The 16,990-nt window shown below is 52.1% G+C and overlaps 1 protein-coding gene across 1 annotated transcript in view; it reads right to left on the minus strand.

Annotated features, from left to right (window-relative positions):
- LOC307175649 (cadherin-23-like) overlaps window positions 1–16,990 on the minus strand; it is a 240,463-nt gene that overhangs the window by 98,030 nt on the left and 125,443 nt on the right. Inside the window, exons 4-6 of the mRNA XM_079900970.1 lie at window positions 10,342–10,484; window positions 9,607–9,654; window positions 9,408–9,500 (exon numbers count right to left, since the gene is read on the minus strand). Of these exons, the coding sequence (XP_079757096.1) occupies window positions 9,408–9,500; window positions 9,607–9,654; window positions 10,342–10,484 (284 nt within the window). The remainder of the gene's footprint in view (window positions 1–9,407; window positions 9,501–9,606; window positions 9,655–10,341; window positions 10,485–16,990) is intronic.

Raw genomic sequence — 16,990 nt, forward strand, 5'->3', positions numbered from 1 at the left:
TCACAGAGCAATTTCCAAGAAGAGGAAAGGCAGGACCGCGTGTGGTTGGTCCACACCCTCAAGAGAAGGCAGACTGCCAGGCCACGGCTCCTGGGGTGTGGGGTGCTATGGGAGTCTGGGAGGCAGCACCCGCTGGGCCCCCAGCCCAGCTCTGGACATCCACCTCTGAGAACAGCGCTACGCCTCCAGCCAGGGGTGCACTCAGTCTCACCACGGGTCTGGAAACCGTCTCCCTGAGCATCTTCGCTGGTTACGTTAGGTCTTCGGTGGTTTGCCACTGATTTACCAGGTGACCTTGGGCAAATCTTTGACCCTCTCTGGCTTTGTTGATCTCTACAGAATGTGCGGTGGGATGGGGTCACCTCGACGGTCCTTCTGGTGCTGGTTTCAAGGAGTCTATGTGAAATGCTCTCTGCCTATTACTAGTTATTTCTAGGTGACTCTGTTTCCAGTTTTTCCTTGTCACATCTTAGTTTCATGTTTTCCTCATGTTTCCTGTCTCTCACTGGACTGTAAGTTCCTTGTCCACTAACACCCCCAATATCAACCAATCAGTACACAGCAATGGAGCCCACCTGCCGAGCTCCTTGGCCTTCCAAGCAACTTTCCTGCAGTTCTCTGGGAACTCTTCAGAACAACAGGAATGCCGGTCGGCTACCCTGTGGATGGGCTGCCTCGTATACATGCTCTCACTGAACTCTCACAACAACCTCAACGTATCCCTATTTTATAGATGAAGAAACAGAGGCTCCGGGAGGCTAAACCCCTTGTTCACGGCCTCCCAGTGTGGAGCGAGAGCCCATGTGTGCCTGCCTCCATCACAGCGTTGCAGTAGGGACCAGGGTCCCTGTGCCACAGATGGGGCTCAGGTTCTCACGATGCAGTGAAGCCACGGCTGCTCCTGGATGCACAAGGGACCTTCTTCAACCCTCTGTTTCCTAAACCTGTTCTCCCACCCAAGGTCTAAGGAAACCTCACTGCCTGGAGGAAAAGGGGTGCAGGCAGGAGTTTTACACCCTTCCTCCAACAGGGCCCCACCACGCGGGAGAGGAGAACAGTAAAGAGAAAGGGAGATGAAAGACGCCAGATGGACTCCGGCACACGAGGCTGACAGCCCAGCAATGCTGCAGGAACATCTCCAGCAGGCAGCTATCATCTCCTTCCATTTAGGGGTTCTTTATTGAAAGGGCGAGGGGCACAATAAAAGGTATCCCGGCACGTGCCAGAGAATCCCTAACGCACACGAGCTGGGCTCCACACACGGTCCCCTGCTTCGTATTCATGGCAGAGGGTCCTGCAGTCATTGCAATGGAATTATATGGGCCCCCAAAGACTCCCAGTGAGAATCGGTGAGGAAACCGACGTAATTAAAAACATTATTACCATTCAGACAAAATAATTTCAATCACATCTGGGCTCCTTCCATCTCCTGTTGCCACACTGTCCTCTTTCCTCGTGCTGGGGGGGGTGGTGCCCACAGCCCTGGCCACGCCCCATGGGCATGGAAGGAGCTGCCACAGGGATCTCGGGGGATGGGGGGCCCTGGGTTTCACTCCACAGGGTGGAGGAGGGAGCAAGGAGCTTCGGACTGTGTGGCTAGGCTGAGCTCTCTGGGCCTGGGTTTTGTGGGACTCCATTTACTCCCTCCCGGGCACCCAAGACCAAGGAGGAGGTGGCAGAAAGATGTTGACTCTTCCCTGCAGGCAGGCTGAGCAGCCTGGCATTTACCCATGTGTGGGTCTCTGACTTCTCACGGAAATGTGTTGCACGCGTATTTGAGGACTGAAGTCTTGGAGGCTACCTCTGGGCACACGCTAACCCTGCAGGTCACACGGAAGGGGCATCGCTATGACCATGGCTGGGTCCTGACCACTGAGGATGGTCCTCACTGCAGACAGTGGGCAGTGGGCTCTGAGTGAAGCTTCTCCACTGAACCCCCATAGCCTGTGCACGGGGCTGTGTGACAGCATCCAGCCTTGGATGGGAGGAAGCCTGTGCTCGGAGCCCAGAGTCCCCAGCTCGTCTCCCTGGGCAACATTTGGCAAACCACAGCAGGTCATAGCAAAGTTGCAAAAAGACCCATGCAAAGATGCTGAAAAATGAGAGGGAAAGACTTGGCTCTAGTTGCAAGCATATCTGATGCCAGGGGACTTAGGGAAAGCAGTCACCTTGTATTGGCCTCAATTTCTCTCGTCTTGAAAATGGGAAGAATAACTTTCCCTTGACTTACAGAGTTGTCATGAGGACAAATGAAAGACAGTGAAAACATTAGGACATAGAGAAGACATTACTTAAATAAGTGCGCGCGCGCGCACGCGCGCGCACACACACACACACACACACACACACACACACACCCCCCACAACCTCAAGAATGTAGAAATAGGCAGCCCTATTGCTTTGCGCATATGCATATCTTCATTGCTACAAGCCCAACGCTCGCTGTCCTTGCTGCTGCAGGCTGAGACACCCGCCTGCTGGGAGAAAGGAGGGGTTCCAGGTATCCGTCACTGTGCTGCTAGCAGGGGGAGACCACAAAAGACACAGGCACCGGCTGCTCACCGAGGGACACAGAGACATGGCCCAGTGTTGCCACCTGGCTAGAACAAACTACTCTGACTCTAGCCAGCAGGATCCAGAGCCCCTGAAATGATTTATTGGCCTCCCTCTCCCAGATCAATAGGCGGGTGGATAGATGCAGAGGGGGCCCCCAGGCACCGTGGCCCCGAGGTAAAAATTAATATGGCCCGTCAAGGGTCTGCCTCTCCTGGCGTGGGAGATGACACTCTCATGAGCAGAGCTGACACCTCAGGGGGGATGGCAGGCACAAGCCAGTGGAAGTCCCCCTCACCCCCCATCTCTCTCTGCAAACCGGGGATGCAGTTTATAAATCATTCAGCATCTGATGCGCACTCCTTGAGGAGGGCAGCTGGGGGCACCGCTGTAGGGCCCAGTGGGTGCTAATAAGTTTGGCAAGTCCACCTCCTCAGACTCTGGGCCACTCCGGGCTCCCCACATGCCCACGGCACATGGGATGGCATGGCTGAGATTCAGGAATTGGCAGGCAACAGAGGGCGTCAGTGAGCACCAGCAACGGGCTCCGCATAAATGCTCCTGCTGTCCTCCCAGCCACCCAAGAGGCACAGGAAGCAGCAGGGCTCTGCCCACTCGTGAAGTTCACGTCCAAGGGACAGGTTCCTAGACTGGGTGCTGGGGACTCACAGGTGACCAAGCTCTGTTCCTGTTCTGTCTGACGGGAGACACGGACATACAAACAACAGCTACAACCGTGAGCATTTCTTGGGCATTTACACTGGGCACCATGCTAAGTACTTCTCTTACATGGTCCCACACACTTTAATCCTCACGACAATTTTGCAAGGCAATATAATTATTTCCATTTTGCAGGTAGAATTGACGCTACCTGCCAAAGAACCCGTCACCAGACTTGTCTCTGAATCCTGGCTCCATCCTTGCCTAGCTTTGGGCAACTTACATATCCTCTCTACTTCCCCATCCACAGCTGTAGAATGCGAACATGAGTGGCTACCCCGTGAGGCGAGGACTCAGTGAGCTCCCACACTGGAAGTATGGCATTGGGCACATAGGAAGCTCTGAATTACAACAAAACATCAAATTATTATTATCATTATAGAAATGAATTATTTACTTTGTTTCATTGACAAAAGATTGACAGGAATACTCTTCTCCCTGTTTTCCCATCTCTAGTAAGGAGTAACTTTCATTTGTCTTTATTAAGTGACATGGAGAGATGGTGTGGCCTAGTGGGACCCAGCGCCAGGAGCCCTGGGTTCTGGCTCCGACCCTGTCCCCAGCCAGCTTTGAGGCTCAGGCAAGGACTCTCAGTCTCTCAGGCCCCTGTCAACTCGTCCCAGCACCACCCGTCCCCACTTCTAGCCTCATCCCACCTTACAGCTGGTCACCCAAAGCCAGGGGTGACAAAGATCTATGCAGGACCTGTCCATCACAGAAACTGGGGAGGGACCCAGAGGGCCCAGGCCCACTTCCAGCCTGGCTTTGTTTCTACAAGGTAACAGTGGGCACCTGCAAGGGACGCACACACCTATACAGTCACTGTCCCGCCTCAGCAGGATCTCTGGTCAGGAGTTAAAGTTCATATTCCTCTTCGGGAAATTCCAATATATGAAAAGAAGCTAAAGGATCACAGAAAGTACTGATATTCAGAGACAACATCATCTGCTTCTCTGACTAACAAACTCCTACTTATCCTCTAAGGTCCCAAACAAATAGCCCCCATATATAGACCAGGTCACGCCTTCCACAGTCCCCTCCATAGGTCTACGCCTTCCACCCTACTTTGCACATTCTAAGCTACCATAGCATTTAATACATTTAGACATAGTTAGACATCTACTTACTTGTTTTTCTCTCTGTAAAATTACCTTCCCTGAGCACAAAGACCCTGGCCTCAATCACCAGTAGTTTATGGTGACTGAGTGTGGCTCAATTCTGTAGTTTATGGTGTGGCTAAAATGTATTATGAGCCACAAACTGGGCTAAGGGCTTTTCCTACCTGCCTTATTAGAGCTCTCACAATAACCCCACATGGCAAATATTGTCGCCCATCTTACAGATAAGAAAACTGAGCTCCATAAAGGTTAGATTCCTTCCAAAGTTGTACAGCTGGCAAACAGCAGAGTCTGTGTTTTCTACCCTGCATATCCAAGCCAGCTGAAAATCCCTGGGCCCTGCTCCATAGCTGTTCAACAAATGTTTGTGTTCATTTCAAACGACTTGAGTGGATCAAAGCACAGCGGATCAGATTTGGGCTTTGAAGGACAGGCAGAATAGAGTTAGGCCGAGAGAAGAAAGGAAACACTCCAGTACTAGTTAGAACAGTACAAAGTGTGTTTTACAAAGAAAAGAGAGAGACACAGACACACGCTCAGAGGCGCTGGATCAGCCCCTCGGCTGACAGGATTCGTGAGGAATACCAGGAGATAAGCTGAGAAACGTAGGTTGAGGCCAGATGGATAAAAGCCTCCACTGCCCAGCTAAGGAGGCTGAACTTCTCAGAACTTCAGTGACGTGGCCATCCCTGACACTTCAGAGGCCCTCCTTGACCCGAGGAGCCACCTGGCACCATCTGACTTCTAACCTCACGCCATCCTCCTGCCCAAACACCCAGGCCCGAGGGTCACCTCCCCAGGGCACAGCTGGAGGGACGCTGAAGGTCAGCGAGGTGGGCACGCACCCCTAACAGAGGTGCTGGAGCAGCGTCGCTGGGCACAGACACAGGCAAACACGTCTGAGCAAATTGGAACGCCGTAAAAGTCTATTACAGCAAATCAAACAGCAGTCAGCATGACAGCCATTAGCCTGAAATGAATACACAGGGGCTTAATGAGGTCTGTCAAGGCTGGCTCCGTGAATTAAGTTGCCAGTTCTAGCAGGATTTCCCTTTTCTTTACGGACTTGAAAGCATCCACGCTGCCTCTGCCTCGTTAGGGCTTCGACAAGTGAATTGCAGGGCCTTTCACCCTGATAAAATGGATAATTACATGTAGAACAGCTTAGTGAGGGGAGAGGGGTGGGCAGGAGGGGCACCAAGAACAAACAAACCCAAACACACCTGTCCGGCTTAGGCAGGGGCTTTCAGAGGGAGAGGGGGCAGGGCTGGGTGGGCAGGGTGCGGGTGAGCTTCTCCCAGGAAAGGGGCAGTGCCTGGTCTTGACCCGCCTCCCATCTGCTCCTATTCCAGGCCTGAGGACGTGGGTCCCCATGGGTGATGTCTCTAGGCAGGTGTTGACAGGCTGAAAGTTCCCCTCAGAGATGGGCTACCCCAGCACCTCTCAGAAACCCTCTGATGGGGAGGGCCACAGATATTATCCTCCAGGGCTTGCTGTCGTCATGGAGTTAAAAATGCAGCTTCCTGGGCCACCTGTTCCCCAACTACTGATTCAGAATTGCAGGGGCGGACTTCCCTGGTGGTGCAGTGGTTAAGAATCCGCCTGCCAATGCAGGGGACACGGGTTTGAGTCCTGCTCCAGGAAGATCCTACATGCCGCGGAGCAACTAAGCCGTGAACCACAACTACTGAGCCTGCGCTCTAGAGCCCGTGAGCCACAACTACTGAGCCCGTGTGCCTAGAGCCCGTGCTCCGCAACAAGAGAAGCCACCACGATGAGAAGCCCGGGCACCGCAACTAAGAGTAGCCCCCACTCGCCGCATCTAGAGAAAGCCTGCACGCAGCAACGAAGACCCAACGCAGCCAAATAAATAAATTAATTAATTAAAAGAATTGCAGGGGCCCGGGAATATGCCTCCCAACAGTCCCCCAGGAAATTCTGATGGGGTATGTTTGGGAGCCTCTGATTCATCACCTCCCCGGCACTCAGTACTAGATGGCTTCTGAGACACGGGGTTCTCCTGCTTCTGCTTGTATACCTTCAGGGATGGCGAGCTCAGTACATCCTCAGCAGGACAGGGGAGTAGATTGTGGGGTGGGTCTCATTAGAAAGTTCTTCCATATGAGGACCTAGATTTACCTCCCTGTAACTTGTTCCCCACGCCTATCCCTGGGTTTTGGACACAACAGACCCAAACATTATCAGGGCCCCTAGGGCTGGGGGGAGTGGAAGTTGGGAAGGTTAGGGATGGTGTGCGGGTGGCTAGGATGACCAAAAGAGGAGCTGAGTGCATGGAGGCAGCCACTGGAGGTCTTTGTCAGCCCTCAAGGAATAATGAAGCACTGGAGGATAAGAAAGGAGCCACTCCTGCTGGGATGCCTCCTCAGATCACGGCATGTCAGTCCTGGAAGGGGCCTGGCCCAACTCCCCAGTTTAACAGCTGTTGGAGTTGAAGGCAGCAGAGGGGCAGTGACAGGTCTGAAGTCTCACCCAGCCAGTTGCTGGCACAATCAGGACTAGAACCCAGATGTCGTGACCTCCAGTCTCCCTCTTCCCACCATACAACACAGGAGCTCTGCTGCTCACCTTGGCAAGCTTCTCCTGGAAACCCACCTCCTCCTGGAAGCCTGTTGAGATTTCTCTGATCACTCTGGCACCCCCTCAAGACTGATGCCTCACAGGGTCTGCAGTGACCCCTGTCTCTCTGGTTTGCATTCTCATCCTATTCACATCCATAGGGTCTCTTTCACTGAATCGGGCTTCTCAAGGGCAAGGGCCTGGGGTTTCCAGGGTGACTTCAATGTAAGCAGGAGACCCCTGCCTGAATTCTGGGCCAGGACCAGCAGACTCTTCCCTGGTACTCCAGCTGGGGCTTGAGCCAGGCAGCTAAGCTCTAGCTCAGGTGTCCACCCCAGGCCAGGGCTGGTCAGTGCCAAGCCACCTCGGGTCAGGAGGGGCCAGGCCTCCATCCAGCTGACACCACATCCCCGCTGGCCACACGGAGCAGCCCTGAGCAGGGCATCGAGTATCAGGCCACCTAAGTGACCTGATAGGGAGGTTTACATGCAAGCGAGTAAACCACACAGGCCTTCTTCCAAGGACTGTGTGTCCTTCCAGCCGGCCCCTCTTGGCCTACCCTCTCCGCATCAGATGGGCAGGAGGCAGGCCATTTTATCCCACCTGTCCTCTGCTTTTATTAGATAAGGAGGACCATGGCCCAGAGAGGTTAAGTGACATGCCCAAATGGACCCAGCAATCTGGGAGCAGAGCAGGGGCTAGGCCTGGGGTCTCTGGCCTCTGGTTCTGGCTCCCCTCATTATATATTCCTCTGGCCTCCCAGGTCTCTGTGCAGTGAGAGCCTGGCACAGCACCAAGCCCACAGCAGACGCTCAATAAATATTTGTTAAATGAATGAATGACTGAAGAGGCTCTCTCCTTGGAGGCAGAGGCCTTTGGAGAATCCTGGGGGATTCCAACAGGGTGGTATTGGAGGTCACATCTTCTCCTGGCAAGGGAGAGAGGAAAAGGCTGGCCCTGGCCCAAGGGCTGGGAAGCGGGATGTGACCCCTCATCCCCTTGCTATTGCTGCTGTCTGCTGCCCCCCGTGAGGGAAGGCAGAGGGCAGCCATGCCTGCCAGGATGGCAGCTGAGCAATGGGTGCAAGGCTCATTAACTCCGAGCTGTGCCCTTGGTTTCTGAGCCCGGGACTAGAGTGCAGGCTGGCACGTAGAGACCATTAAATTAGAGAGACTTCCAAATGAGCGGGGGCCCGGAGCCAAGCTGCAGTCCTGGGCACACCGGCCACAGCTCAGGGCACCGTGTCCCCATGCTTGGGACTGCAGGCTCTCTCTCCCTATGTCCCACCCCATCAGGGGAAGGGCATGAGTACCTCTGGTGTGTCCCACCTGCACATCTGTCCTACTTCACTCTGTCTGGCACAAGCACAGGACCCTTGGCTCACAGCTGAGTAAGGAGGGCCAGCAACCGGAACTTAGAGGCATGAGATCAGGTTTCTTCATCCCTGAGGAATCTGAAGCTGCCCTGGGAGTCAGGAGGCTCAAAGTCAAAGCTGTGTGACCTTGGGCAAGTCACTCTCCCACACTGAGCCTCACTTTTCTCATCTATAAACTGAACAGATATTTTCTAAACCTCTTTCAGTTTCCTGATCCAATGACCTATAACATAAAGGGGCTAGCACTCCAATGCCATGGTGCCAGGCTGCCTCTCCCCGGTGGATTCCATCTCCCATCATTCCCATCCCAAACCTTTACTGCTGCCACCCAACCCAGAGCCCCGAGGGCAGGCCTGAGGGACACCCAGTTAGAAGCTCTTTACCCTCCACCTTCAAGGTCTTTGAATTGCTGTCAGGCCAGAAGACTGCCATCGGCCACCGGGGAGAGGGACAGTAAGCAATGAGAACGCTGGGGCCATCGGGAGCCAGCAGCCAGCTTATTAACGAACTGTTTGTAATGCAATGATGTGCACGTCTCAGTTACGAGCAATGGCATGGTTTCACCCACACGCACTCATGCAAATACACTGAGTTACACAGACAACCCAAAGCAGCCGAAGGCCAGCAAGACAGCGCAGGGTTCAAGAAAGAAAGCCCCTTCCAGGCACTGCATGCACTTTGCATCCTGGGGGACCTGCTCTAGCCAAAGCTGGGAGGCCTGGGGTTAGGCCTGCCAATGTACCTGCCCAAGGCCCGCACTGGCTGTAAATGGAAAAAACGTGCAACCTGCCCCTCCCAACCTCTGTCCTGTCCCTGATTCCGGCTGGAGTTGGGAGGGCTCATCCAAGGCAGGCCCTCTCTCAGGCACAAGGCTCCCGCAGCCAGCAGACAGGCCCCCTCAGAGGCGCTGGCTCAGTCTCCAACCTGACCAGAGCTCGTGCTGGGCTGAGGTGTGGGCAGGAGAGGAGCTGGAAATGCCCTTTTTCCAGCATCAGCCTCCTCGCCGGTGGCCCCAGAGCAGCAGGCCCCCAACGTCCCTCAAGTGTGACCCTGGGGGCCCCTACCTCAGGGATGCGGACACTGTAGGGCTGATTATGAAACGTGGGTGCGTTGTCATTCACGTCCCCGACCTGGATGTTCACCTTCCGCGTGATCACCTGGCAAGACAAGAGTGGGGAGCTAGCAGCAGCCTCCAGCCGCCTTCTACACAAGGGCTCAGGAACCCCGCCTCCCGGGGAAGCAGGGGCCTTAGGGGACACTCACCCCCTGGTGGTCGCTGACAGAGAACTCCACCGTGAACTCCGACTTGGTCTGAAAGAAAACGGAGGGAGGGAGGAGGTCAGAGTTAGAGAGGGGACCTGAGGCCCTGCGTCCGGAGCCCTACTTGGTGCTGGAGACCCGCCAGCATTGCCCCAGGAGCTGGTCTGGGACTGGATAACTGAAGGCTTCCCTAAAGAATAAGCAGTGCCTTCTGGGCTGGGGAAGTAGGTTCAGAATATGGACCCTTCCCATAAAAGAGCAGTAGATTAGGAGTCAGGAATCTCGCTCTAATCTGGGCTCTGTCTCTAAATGGCTGTGTGATCTTGAGCAAGTCACCTCTGGGGCCACTTCAAAGTGAGGAGAAAGCAGGGGTTGGGGTTTTGTTCAAACTCTTCCCTTAACGTGCTAAGGGCTACCTGTGTCTCGGGAAAACGTCCTTTGGGGGACCATCTGTTGGGGGTGTAGATGTGCACACTCCGTGGAGCCGCTGTTCTACAGGGGATGAACCCGAGGTCACTGTCCCTTTTGCCTATCCAGTGTCGCCCCTTACTTGGAGACACCCCAAACCACCCTATTCTAACCCCAAGTCCAGACATCAGCACTGGCCTTGGAAGAGGGACACCATTCAGGCAGGAAGATGCTGCTTCAGGGTCAGAAGACGACAAGCCATCCCCCCCCCCAATATGTGCTTCTGCCTCCCTAGGGAAGGCCAGGGGCAGAGGTCACGGCAGGTCATACCTCTCTGTCCAGCGGCTGCCGGAGCCACACCACGCCCGTGTCAGGCTCCACGGCAAAGATGCGGGAGGCCTCCTCCCCAACCACGCCGAACACCAGGGGGTCGTTGTCCATGTCTCGGGCCAGCAACTGGGTCACAGAGGAACCTGAAGTACCCGCAGGAGAGAGCAGAGGGCAAAGACGGGAGGTTAATCCATTCTTCAGCACCTGACTCAGGTGGCTGAGTCCCTGTGGGCAGCAGCCGCCCAACAGACCACCAGCAGGTCACTGACTACCGCAGACCCCTGTGCATCTCTGGCTCTGTTCCGGGCTCCCTGCCTCCATCCTGGTCACTTGTCACAGTGTGTAATAGGGAACTGTCATTCACCACGTTCTGTGACTTCTGCCTGTCCTCTTTTCTTAATTTAGAGGAGTCCTCCAAGTGGCTCAGATGAGTGCAAGCTCCCAACCCTTCAGTTCTTACATTCCAAGATGGGCACAGTACTTAGCCCTAGCCACTCAGAGCACTCCATCTCCCTGGTCACAGTGATTGGTTCAGGGATGAGCATGTGACCCAAACTAGCCAATCAAAGCCAACCCCGGGACTTCTGCTGGAAGTCTGCTGGAACTGGGAAAGAGTTGCTCTCCTTCTACTGGGGCTGCTAAATTGGTCCTGCTGGCAGCCATCTTTGGCACCAGAGGAAGAGCCTGCCTGAGGTTGAGGCCAACAAGGAGGAAAACAGAGCCAGATGGTACATGGAGAGAGATTCCTGATGGTTTGAGGGTCTGCAGCCAACGATACCTGAAATTAGCAATTAGCTCCATCCTCTGGACTGCTCAGCTATATGAGCTAATAAATCACCCCCCCCTTTTTTTTCTTTTTTTTTTTGGTTTTGCCTAAGTAAGTTGAGTTGGATTTCTGTCTTTTGCAAATGGAATCAATATTTTCTTTTTTTTTTTTCCTGGTACAATAATGTTCATGGAAGCTTTATTCATAATAGCCTAAAACTGGAAACCAAAAAAAAAAAAAAAAGTGTCCATGAACAGTCAGATAGATTTTTTTTTTTTAGGCAGATAGATTTAAAAACAAACAAACCTGTGGTACATTCAATGTATTTAAATCTCACAATAGAAAAGGAAAAGTACGAAGCAATATTTTCTAATTCAGAAAATTTTACAAAACCTGGCATTCATCGAACAGTGATTAGGTGCTGGCCTTACGGTAACCACTAGGGTACACAGAGGTTAGGAAGATTTGGAGCACCTTCAGGGAACTCCAGGCTAGAGCTGGGTGACAAAGTCTAGCTCCTGTCCTCCATCAGAGGACTATGGTATTGCCTTCACCAAGAAACAAAGCCCTGGCCAGAGACCACCCTGGGCATCAGGATGCCTGGCCTACAGCCCTGCCTACGAAGTCCTAGAGTAGGTCATCTTCTCCTGGGCTTCACAGCATCCCTCACAAGGTAGGCTTCAGGTCGGGCGATCAACCATCCTGGCTTGTCTAGGACTGAGGCATTTCCCAGGATATGTGCCCAAAGCAGGACATCCCAGACAACCGGCTCAGCCGGTCACCTTAGCTTCAAGAGTCCTTAAACTGCCAGGAACTGTGCAAAATGTTCCGAGTGTACAGTGTGTCATTTTCTGCAGAGAGGGTCTACGGTCTCCATCTGATTCTCAAGGAGTAGTTACGTTAGAACCATGGCCTTTGGCAAATCACTTCTTTTAAAGCCTCCATTTACCCTATAAAATGAGACAGACACTCTTTCTTTCCCACATACTGACTCTCATATTTACTGAATAGCTCTGATGGTCTATTAATAGCTAAGGAAGGAAGGATTCTAAACTCTGGGAATTTTATCTAGAAGAGAATGTCGATGAGCTTTTCTTTTATTTATTTATTTATTTTTTTGCGGTACGCGGGCCTCTCACTGTTGTGGCCTCTCCCGTTGCAGAGCACAGGCTCCGGACGCGCAGGCCTAGCGGCCATGGCTCAGAAGCCCAGCCGCTCCGCAGCATGTGGGATCTTCCTGGACTGGGGCACGAACCCGTGTCTCCTGCATCGGCAGGCGGACTCTCAACCACTGCACCACCAGGGAAGCCCTCGATGAGCTTTTCTAAGTCAGCTTTTAAAAGACAATTCTAACGTGACAAGAGCTAACATTTTGGAGCACTAACCACATTTCAGACACTGGGCTAAAGGATTTCTGTGTACTCCCTAATTCATTCCTTCCTGTTATTCTCCCCACTTGTGGGGAGATAAGGTAACAAAGTGATTAAGTAATTTACCATGCCCACACAATTAGCAAAGGGCAGAGCTGGACTTCAAAGCCCAGGCATTCTGGCCCAGTGCCCACATTTGCTTCCACAACCTTACAAATCTCAACACTTGATATGTGAACTCAAGATTCAGGACTTCCATGGACATGACCCTATCAGGCCCTAAGTGGAAGCCCAACACTTAGGAAAGGAAGATACTGGGCAATCATTAGGCTCTTATGATATGCCAGACATGGTGCTAGCCCATTCACATGGGTTCTCTCATTAAATCCTCTCAGCAACTCTGTTTGGTAGTCATTATTCTACCCATTATACAGATTAGGAAGTTGAGGCTCAGAAAGGCAAAGTAGCCTCTCTAAGGTCACACAGCAGAGTAGGACATGGCAGCATCCATGGTGATGAGACGAGGTGAGAAGCAGGAGAAGGAGGACTGAAGTCATGGAACAGAGACCTTTTGGGGAGCCCAACCTTCCCATTTTAAAGATGGAGAAACTGAAGGTATTTAGTAATTTGCCCAAGGTACAATGGTGAGCAACAGCGTCAGGACTCAAACACAAGTTTCGAGACTCCCAGTACAGTGCTCTTTCCTAGATGAGGAAGGAGGAGGTACGTGAAGTCATAGATAAACCAAGCACATCTTCTCAAAGCATCTGTGTCGCTCAGTGACATGCAACTATTTTATTCTAAAACAAATGGGAATATAATGGGGGTACAATATAATATTCTTTTTTTTTTTTTGCAGTATGCGGGCCTCTCACTGTTGTGGCCTCTCCCGTTGCGGAGCACAGGCTCCGGACGCGCAGGCTCAGCGGCCATGGCTCACGGCCCCAGCCGCTCCGCGGCATGTGGGATCTTCCCGGACCGGGGCACGAACCCGTGTCCCCTGTATCAGCAGGCGGACTCTCAACCACTGCGCCACCAGGGAAGCCCTCAATTCATTTTTAAAGACACAACCTAAAACTGTGAAAGAATTTCCAGCCTCCCCCTGACTGTCGGGGACACACAGTTCCTTTCTGATGCCCTCAGGGGTCCTTTAGTGGCAAAGTCTGAGGAACACGAGCTACTTCCCAAGGCTTGGGAGATTGCACATGAGGAAACTGAGGCCCGTGGGGGCCCTGCTTGTCCCCAGCAGAGCAATGAGTCCACGGCGGCCCCTTGGACTGGAAACCTCACCTGCCAACCTCCTTCAGGGCCCAGCCCAGGTGGAGAATATGGGGCCAAGCTCCCAGCTGGCCGATGGGATTCCGGAAGGGCCACACCGACCCTCCAGCCAAGGTCATACAACTTGGTCCAGTATCCCAAACGGCTCTCTCAGGCTCGATGTTCAGGCTCTCCCAAGAAGGGGAGCGCTGGGCAGGACAGGGATGGGGCCATCAGCTGCTGTCACCCACCCTGTAATTTCCTGGACTTTTATCCATTTTCCCCTCAATTATGTGCTGCTCAAAATGGTCCTTTTCAGCTTCCTCACGGGCTCTTGCCTGCTCATGCCTTCTTTGTGTCCCAGGTAATTGCTAGTGACCTTTTCTAAGTGTACTAATTAAAGGTGCCAATTTGATCTTATATTTAAGACAAGACGCCCTGCAATTTTCCCACTGGGCACATACCCCCTCCCCCCCCGCCCCGCCCAACTGTCCGCTGTAGAAGCTGGGCCTGGCTTTGGCTTCTCCAGGACAAGCAGCTCATTTCCCCATCAGGGAGGCTTCAAGCAACCTCTGTGTGCACCATTCAGACAGGAATGAAGCCAAGCTGTGGGGCCCAACCTCTGCCCAGTGTCCCCAGAAGCAGCCCCTCAGGAGAACCAACCGGCTGTGGGATCCTGGGGTACACACACCACACTCTGGGTTTGTTTCCCACCTGGGAAACAGTATACCCTGCAACTCAGGCTGTGCAATACCTAGAGCTCTTTTTAATTTTTTTTAATTGTGGGAAAATATATATAACGTAAAAGGTATCATTTTCATCAATTCAGTGGCATGTGGTACATTCACAGTGTGTTGTAAGCGTCACCACTATCTGTTTCCAGAACACTTTCATCACCCCAGAAGGAAACCCACACCCATGAGCATTCCTCCCCATTCCCTCTTTCCTCAGCCCCTGGCAGCTGCTAATCCACTGTCTATCTCTACAAATTTGCCTGTTCTGGACATTTCATATAAATAGAATCATATGATAAGTGCTAGCTTTTTGTTTTTACTCAGCATAATGTTCTCAAGGATCATCCACTTGTAACATGTATTAGTATTTAATTCCTTTTTATGACTGAGTAGTATTCCATTGTATGGGTGTGCTATATTTTATTTACCCACATCATCAGCTGATGGACATTTGGGTTGTTTCCCCCTTTTGGCTATTGTGAATAATGATGCTATGAATACCTGTGGACAAGTTTTTGTTTGAACACCTGTTTTCAATTTGGGGGGAGGGGGCGTATATACCTAGGAGTGGAATTGCTGGGTCATACAGAAACTCTATGTTTGTTAAACTTTATGAGGAACCACCGAATTGTTTTTCATAGTAATCACACCATTTAAATTTCTGCCAACAATGAATGAGGCCTGGAGTTCTTTTCGGTGGTAAGAAGGATAATCAATGTTTCACAGGGCTGAGCGCTCCCTGTATGGTAGAGAGATGGGAGCTCGGCAGCCCTCCATAGCCGATGCTATTGGTACCCTGCCCGCTATGCCTTAGCACATACCATTGTCACACACACCAGCCCGACCTCCAGCTGCCAGGCCTGAAGGGTTCTGGCCATCAGAGACTGCTCTACCCATACACAGGACACGCCAATAGTGCCAGGGAACTAATGCCCCTGGTAGCAGCACTCAATGAATGAGAGATGGAAGATGGCAGATAAAGAGTTGGTAGATAAATGCCCCAGCTCCCTCACCTCTCAGGGGGGTAACTCACAGGCTGTGTTCCACACTGGCTCTTGGAGGTCCCCTATGGGACTCATCTCCACTTGCCCACTGAGGTGACTTGGTTAATGAAGCATCTTTATGGCTTCCTTTCTTTCCCAGTCTCATGTCCTCAGTCTCCGACCTGTGTTTCCTGGAATCTCCTCCCCATAAACAATTTGCACTTGAATCTTCATCACAAGGCCTGCTTCTGCTTCGTAAGACCTCCTAAGACTATGGTATCAGAATCACCCAGTGTGCTTGTGATAATACAGATTCCCAAGCCCTGCTGCCTCGATCGACTGGGGGGCACCCCAGAGTTCAAACGTTTAAACAGCAGCTCCCATTCTCCCCGCAAGAGACTCTGACACACAGCCTGAGACTGGTTTATAGCAGGGTGATATTCAAATAGTTAACAGTGGCCACAGTACAGGCACCAACCAATCAGAAAGGATGCTGGCCATAAACAAACTGGACCAGTGGGTACTGACTGTAAGTCAGTCTGGCTTACGGCTCACATTTTAGATGCTGAGAAAAGCTCCTCTGGACCCAGGATGATTTAAAGGCTCAGTCGTAGGGCTCTCAGCTCAGTTAGTGCTGCCGGAGGACTCTCTGCTCTTGGCCTCCCCCACCCACAGCGGACGGGTAACCCAGAGAGGCTGGCCCCTCCACCCTGTGCCAACCCAACCCAGCTCAGGGCCCAGCCTGACCTCATGGGTGGAAAGTGGAACTTTAAAGAACTTAAATCACTGTACACCTATGTTCATAGCAGCATTAGTCACAATGGCCAAAAGGTGGAAGCAACTCAAGTGTCCATCGATGGAAAAATGAATAAACAAGAATGTGGCATCTACAGCCAATGGAAATTATTTAGCCTTAAAAAGGAAGGAAATTCTGACACATGCTACAACATGGATGAAACCTGAGGACACTGTGCTAAGCGTATGCTGATAAGCCAGTTACAGAAAGACAAACACTGGTATTATTTCACTTACGTGATGTCCCTAGAGGGGTCAAATTCATAGAGACAGAATGTAGAAGGGAGGCTGCCAGGGGCTGTGGAGAGGGAGGGCTGGGAGTTGTTGTTTAATGGGTTCAGTATTAGTTCTACAGGATGAAAAGAATTCCGGGTATTGGCTGCACAAGAGTGTGAATGTACTTAACAGTCTATACTTAAAAATGGTTAAGATGGTAAATTTTAGGTTATGTGTACTTTACCACAATTTAAAGATTTAAAAAACAAAACTTAAACCAGATCACATCTAAGGCCCCAGTGACCTGACCTGAGATAATCCTCCCGCTGCGTCTCACAGAGGGGTCCCCGGGCTCACCCCCCTCTGCCATGGTCTTCTTTCTGATCCTGAACACTCTGTGGCTGCCTCAGGGCCTTTGCCCTGGTTGTGTCTTCTGCCAGGAATATTCCAACCCTAGGTCACTACATGCTACTCATTATTCACCTCTCAGGCCATGAGCTACCTTCTCGGAGAGACTTTCCTCAAATG

Source organism: Stenella coeruleoalba (genome assembly GCF_951394435.1).
Source record: "Stenella coeruleoalba genome assembly, chromosome: 16".
Taxonomy (NCBI): domain Eukaryota; kingdom Metazoa; phylum Chordata; class Mammalia; order Artiodactyla; family Delphinidae; genus Stenella; species Stenella coeruleoalba.